The sequence below is a fragment of the Amblyomma mixtum genome, chromosome 2, assembly GCF_055824585.1.
Source record: "Amblyomma mixtum isolate Tamu chromosome 2, ASM5582458v1, whole genome shotgun sequence".
NCBI lineage: Eukaryota > Metazoa > Arthropoda > Arachnida > Ixodida > Ixodidae > Amblyomma > Amblyomma mixtum.
Window position 1 is genome coordinate 239,586,043 of NC_143013.1, and position 7,258 is coordinate 239,593,300.

At 45.2% G+C, this 7,258-nt stretch overlaps 1 protein-coding gene across 1 annotated transcript; it reads right to left on the reverse strand.

Moving 5' to 3' along the window:
• Positions 1-2,273: 2,273 nt before the first annotated feature.
• LOC149363111 (uncharacterized) lies at positions 2,274-6,263 on the reverse strand. The gene is made up of 3 exons (XM_089569889.1): positions 6,071-6,263; positions 4,827-4,897; positions 2,274-2,659 (listed from the first exon to the last, which is right to left on the reverse strand). Exons 1-3 carry the CDS (start codon positions 6,117-6,119, stop codon positions 2,435-2,437), a joined length of 345 nt encoding a protein of 114 aa, XP_089426015.1. The 5' UTR covers positions 6,120-6,263; the 3' UTR covers positions 2,274-2,434.
• Positions 6,264-7,258: the final 995 nt, after the last annotated feature.

Sequence of the window (7,258 nt, forward strand, 5' to 3'; positions counted from 1 at the left end):
GCGGCGACTGCTCGACAAGCCCTATTCAGTGCATTATTCTTTAGAGCCATTAAACCCCTTTGCAAAATATGCAAAGCCAAATCTTTGTGCACAGTTGTTCTATCGAAAGGAACATTTAGCACTACAGAAAAACCTATTTAAAGCCTATTATTCGCCAAGATAAACTTGCCGTTCGTAGTGGAACATGGCAGAAGGCTATCGGCTACTTGGTCATCGCGTACAATTCTTATGGCATGACGAATCTGACATGGGACACCATACTTGACGTTGTTCGTAGCAGGATCACGATGGTCCGAATTTCATCGGCCGTTGGTTGAACGACCCTGCCTCGCTCGTACGGTCTTTTGTTGCCGCGTATATTATATAGGAGATATTACACCGCCACCTATTCGTGCTTCTCGTGTATTGCAGTCTCTACTATGTTCCTTTTTCTGGGGAGGCCGGACGGGGCGGTTCTGCTGCGTGGCGCTCGGACAGGCGCATTCCAGGGGTGAGTTTGCCTTTCCTTCTGTGTCCGTCTGCTGCCGGCTGCTAGCTCTGCGCTACTTTCTCTGTTTGTTGCGGAGGGATGATTGCCTGAACGGGCACTCGCATCCTATTTTTTAGGCACGCGCCTCATAATATTTCTCTATTATGCGCCATTAAATCAGGGTCCGCAGGATTTCGATACGCCTGTATTCTACGTAACAGAGGTGGCTTTCCATCGGCACGCCCGTATCGTCAACCCCGACTTAGACGTTCAAGCAAACTGAGTTGTGGAGTACATGGGTGCTTTGATTCGACCTCTCGTGCCTCCAGAGCGAAGACGGCGGGCTTAGACGAGAAAGTCCGCTTCGTGGTTACAGCTAATGGCGACCTTCCTACCGGGTCATTTGCGTGACGTCATGTGGCGCTTGAAGTGTATAGTTTCGGCTACGTGTCACCGCGTGGAACGCTGGGGTGTTGTACGGGTCTTGTTTTCGGCCGACCTGGTTCAAGTAGCAAGGTCGGAATTCTGGTGTATTATCCCTTATTTCGACCTCACAGTGTACGACAACAGCCATTCACATTTGTTCCCTGTGTGTATAATTATATATCCACCTAAACATATTACATATGCTTTTGCTATGGATCACTGTATACGTATGTATTCATTCCTACCATGCATTCACTCCATATACCTTCATGTTTATCCCTGCTCTTCTCATTGTGCTCTAGGTATACAGTTTTCATTATTTTTCCGAAAACGCAGTGAAAAACAGACGTGGACAAAGACGAGACGACAAGCACAGGACAACACGTCCAACTCGCCGCATTAACCAAATTTTCTTGACTACGAACTAGCATGTAAATAGCGACCTATTCTGTATTTTGTGATGTTCTTGTGTTCTCAGGTCTGATGTGTACACCGTTCAATGTTCACTGCTCTGTACATGCGTCGTTGTTACGGCTGATTACCGCTCGTTCCCTTGTCAACGTCAAATAAACTTTTTATTAACACTACTCGCACCAATGTGTGCTGCATGTCGGGTCTGTAGAACATTGAAACGGGCTTCACATCCTAAGCAAATTTTCTGCAATTCACGGATGTACGTCGTGGGTTGTGCATACACCTGAAGACTCGTCTGATGAAATGCGTGGAGTGCTTAACCTGCGCAAAGTTTTCGTTTTACAGAAATCCAACACCATCCAAAATTAAGACAGTGATGGTACTCGGGGCAGCTTTTCAATAGATACACTGAAAGGCTTCCCCGAACTGGTTTCACGTTGAAAAAAGAGGAAAAGCAAAAATGTCTTGAAGCATTGGTCATGTTACGCGATCATTGGAGGCTGCGGACCGTGTGCTGTGGACACTCCTAGAGGGCTCAAGCCTTGTCAGTTGCATTAAGCTGGTGGTTAGCAAGATGATTCTGCAAATTACACGCCATTTGAGAGAATCAGGTCTCGAAGCGCCTTCTTTGCCGCCCCGACACTGAAAGCTTGTACGGACCAAAAGTGGGATTTCCCACTAATCAACTGCAATTAGTACACTATTTAAAAGGTTCCTGAGACATTGCGTTTTTTTTCCTTAGGTCCACTTCATTAGGTCCACTTCAGGAGGCTGATATTTTTTGCCATATATCTCCTTTTGGGGAACAGATTTTATGACTACACTCAAGCCCGGCTCTATGTGTGAGTTTTCTTTAGGGACATTATACTATTTTTCTTACCCGGTGTCTTTTCTCTTCAAGGCGAACACTTCGCACTAAAACTCCACCCCAGTTTCATGCAGTTTTTCTAAGACTTCTTCGAAATGCATCAGCCAAAAGTTTTATTACTTTGCCGGTTGCCGTATGCGTCCATGTATGAAGAAGTTCCATTTCATTTTTTTGCCGCCATTTTGAAGCTTTTAACTCTTCTTAAACGACATTGTTTATTGGCAGCACTTTTATTTCTTTCCTCCGGCTCCCTTCCATCAGCCGCTTCCAGCAGCCACTGTCGTCGCATTAGTAGAAGCCGGGGCCACTGTGGTCGCGTTAGTAGGAGCAGCTGCAGCCGTGGTTGCGTTAGTCGAAGCAGCTGCAGTCGTAGTCGCATTAGTCGAAGAAGGAGCCGCCGTGGTCGCGTTAGTTGATGGGCGTACAGTCGTGGTGGGCGACGTGGTTGGTTGTTGCGGGAACAGGAAGCCGAAGAGGGTCGACTAATAAACAAAAAGGATTGCTTTAAGATCTCGTTTAGCTGAACTAGTTGCATTCAGTCAATGAAGGCATCGAACTCAACAAGAGTTTCAGTGGTTAATCTTTATAAAAATGAGGGGAATGAGGGGTTCGTTATACATATGAGAGAAGCCAACAGCCACAGAAACCAAAGAACACGGGGAATTTCTTTTATATTTATTTATTTTATGGTGTTGATCAATGGGGAAAATTACTGAATATTTTATCGCTTAAAGAAAATTGGTTAGAAGTTCACAAGAAAAACAACCACATGCCACTGGTGGGAACCGAATCCACGACCTCCGAATTGCGCGTCCGGTGCTCTACGAGCTTACCTACGGCGACGGCTTTCAGATCTTCTGTTTTCTAAAAATACATACCCCCAGCTATCGCCGTAGCTCAGTTGGTAGAGCACCGGACGCGTAAAGCGGGGTTCGTGGGTTTGGTTCCCACCGGCGGCATGTGGTTGTTTTTCCTCTGCTTTTCTAATCGATTATCTTTAAGCGATAACATATTAAGTATATTCTCTATTGGTCAACTCCACAATATATATATATATATATATATATATATATATATATATATATATATATATATATATATAAAGGAAGCAAAATAGTTACCGAAAGCAACCACATAGCGCAATGTTTTCTCTTATTTTGTAATTTGCTGATTTAACAAACAGGATAATAATAGGGTAATTATATTACCGCTGAATGATTAAAAAGGACTAGAAAAATTCACCGACGATTACAATACTTTCTAATGCCAAACTTTAGTGCTGCCCTTCAGGTGTTTTGGTAATACGGTAAATATCCTCAATATTTAGGGCACGCCGCACCACTTCGTGACTTCACGCCAAGGAAGGTGCGCACACACAGATAGAGTTAACAAACACAGACTCGCCCTCCTTTTAAGGCTCTCGTCGAAATTGGTGAGGCGAGTGACATTTCTGAAGGTTTCGAGTTTGTTCTTTCCGACCCGGCACTGCCGCGATCGCGCAAAGTGCAGTGGGTGCGTACGACTGTGGGGCCATCTACCCGCGGTACTTATATGGAGCGGGGAGTCCTGTCTAAAGGACTCACCTCCTATCTGTGGAGCCATCTCTGAGCGAGCGGTGGCACTGTATGCGGCCGTGCGGCACGCACGTGCTTGTCTTCACCTTTTTCCGTTTGTCACCTGGTTGCGACGACGGCAACGCCGACATCGACGGCGATGGGCGCGGCTCAACCCTAGAACGGCCCCCTTTGCTTAATAGCTCAACGAGCTCCTCGGTTCTGGCAGTAGTCTTGATGCTTTAGGTAGCGCAAGAACGTTCTCGCAAAGCTTCCGTCCTTTCGGTTAGATGAGTTACCAGGTGATGATCGCGGTATATATGGCGTGCTACGTCCGCCAAGCCGCCGCGGTAGCTCAGTGGTTAGAGCGCTCGGCTACTAAACCATAGTTCCCGATTCTAACCTGGACACGGCAGTCGCATTTAAATGGAGGCAAAACTCAAAGGCGCCTGAGTGCTGCGCCATGTGAGTGCACTTTGAAGAACCCCAGATGTTCAAAATTATTCCGAGGCCCTTGACTACGGCACCTAGTTCTCTCTTTCTTCTTTCACTGTCACCTCCTTGCTTTCCCTTATGGAGCGGTCCGGGTTTCCAACGAGACGTGAGACAATTAGTGCGTCATTTCCTTTCCTCAAACAATTTGCCGCTTCAATGGATGAGGGTGGCGCTAGTGAACACTGTCAGGTTTAGGCTACACGCAACATAAATACATGAGCCCCTACTTACCTCAGTTGGTAGAGCAGCAGACGTTAAATTCGGAGGTAGTGGGTTTGAATCCAAGCGGCTGCATGTGGCTGTTTTTGTTCTGGGTTCTACTCACCCATATTTCAGCTATAAATTAATTATGCTATTATTATCGCATATTCTAAGCCCACAAAATATAAAATACGAGAAAACTTTCCCCATGCAACTTGGTTTCGGAAAATGTTGGCTTGCTTCAAATCAAATGAGGTAATATATACTTAATTGCTCACCTAAATATAAATAAAATGCAGTATACTGCTGCCTCCAGCTCAGATACTTCATTACGCCTACATCCGTGTCAAACTATACCGCGCTGCTTTTTGCAGTTTATAAATACTCGAAAACAGCTTACGAAGAGATTGAAGAAAGGGCACAAGAACCCTGTGCATTGTGTACTCGAAGTCGGCTGCTGAGCTGCTTGCGCTGCAAGTGAATGAACAGTTCATCAAAGAGCTCTCATATGAATGTTTTATTCGATGCCACCCCCCAAAACGTGCTGTTAAGCCACTAGAAACAAATAATAACGTTTCTATTACGCAAATGCGCAGCAGGCATAGCAAATAGTGACGCCAGGCAGGCACCATAAGGGAACAACAGCAACCATGGTTTCGTGCTGCAAGACGTATATTTAAAATGTTTCCCCCATCTTTCTTATTCTATGGCCTTTTAATGTGTAGGCACATAACTGAACTTCAGTGTTGCTGGTCCCCATTAGAGCTCACACGTTTGGAGCTCACACTAAGAGTGCTTTCTCCTTCTTGATGCCCACTGCGCAGTCTCTTTCAGGGTTGCCATCACTGGTGCGGTCTGCTTTTTCATATTGCACGGCCTTTTAGCGACAGATGTTTTCACGCAGTCAATGTCACTTGCGTGCAACAGTGGTCATCCCGCAGCTAGCCGTCCCGATTTTGATTCTCCTGAATGTGTCACTTATGGTTCCGCAGTTATCCTTGGAGGACCTGAAAAAGAGCACCCAACACGCAGCAGTGACTGAGCTCAAATAACCTCGTTGTGTTGCTTCATTGCCGTGAGCTCGACGCCTGGACTCTGTAAGATGTCATTTACCGGCGTACAAATTCCGTTGAATATCTCATCTAAGGGGCTGAATTGGCTTTGAATTTGAAAGTGAAATTTGACATTTTAAGTAGTTATGTGCACTAGAAAGGTTGCCTCGCCTACATGTTCTTCGAAAGCGCGCGTATTTTGGCACGATTCACCTAAATCTTGCCAAGCCACAGCGAGCAGTGTAATCCCGTTTTCGAACTGTGATAGTTAAAATTTAGTTATCAGAAATTAGTTAACCAGCTTACTGCTTACGACAATTCACCTGCTTCTCGATGTCCGACAAAATTGGTAATACTATGCTGGAAAAGCCATGTTCTAACGGGAAAAGAACATATTGTTTTATATTATTTAATATCTTCCCTGATTTACCTGGTAAAGTGGATTAGTGAGTCTAAATTAAATGACTTTATCTGGTCTCAGAGATTATCACACTGGGGAGAGGGAAACTTCTTACGACTGACAGCTTGAACTGAATTCTTCCCTCGTGGGCTACGGTACAATTAAAGGAGAGGTCATATTAAAACTGCTTACCAATAGTCAGTGAAGCTAGGCAGAATATCAGGGCGCACGAAATCTTCATCTTTACTCACTTCTTAGTGCCAATCAGAGCCCAGTTTAGATTTGGAGGGAACAGCCCGTACATACTGTTTTATAGGCGAGCGGCGAGGATGATGAATGCGTAAGTTTGCGCCCGGCCCGTTGGGTTGGCGGAGGTGGTGGTTTCCAACAATATGAGGTCCAGCCACAGGAAAAATAAAGAAAGCGCCGCGGTTCACCCTATCCCTCTGCCGGATGCTCCCTAGATTAATAGTGACATGCTCCCGTGTACTTGATAGCTACGTGTAAAGTAGCAGTAAACCGTTGTGCCAGAGGCAAGCCGTGAAATATAGCACACACCTCTCGTTGCTGTAGCATTAATTTTTCTTTTATTACACAAGCGGTGCAGAGTGTCATAGTATACCGATGCAGAGCGCAAGCTTTTGTAGTTGACGGCAGAGTACATTTAAACGCCCCTCGACAAATCAAATGCTAAAAGGCGGTATGACTTGCGCGGCGTTCAAAACGAGCACGTGGCAGCTCCTGTTATTTATTTGTGTATACCTTAGACGTCGTCACAGTACAGACCACGCAACCTGGTGCTTTCTACATCACATGTGTACCAAAGTGCATAGGTGCTTTTATGCTGCGACAAACTGAAAAATGTAATATGTGATCATGCACAGCCGCTGTCCGCTGTGGATACATGATTCAAAAACCGTCAGCTCCTGCACCCTGCACTAGCTACGCGACGCGACTACCCTGGCGATGACAAATTTGAGTAAAATATTAGAGCCCCTTTACTCTGATATGCTTTGAGCTCTCAACATCGGCCGGAGGCAACGGTGAGTCAAGTCGAACACCACAGCACGCTAATCCGATAACTTCCAAACATTCCCGTGAGAAAAGTGTCATCCAGAAAAATAACTTCGGCATAACATTGTCCTCGACCGGGATTTGAGTTTGTGGCAACCAAAAACGGAAAACTTACCTTCTCGATGCCTTACACCACTCGGTCACACAGCAAATATTAAGTTTTGACATTTATTTATTAAAATGTAACAAGATTAGTTCTTTCCTCGGCTTATCTTATTATGAAAGAAAACAATGTGCTTTTTATCCTCGCGTCACCTTATCAGTTGTGAAAAAAATTATATCTACATTAGCTTTTTACATGACCTT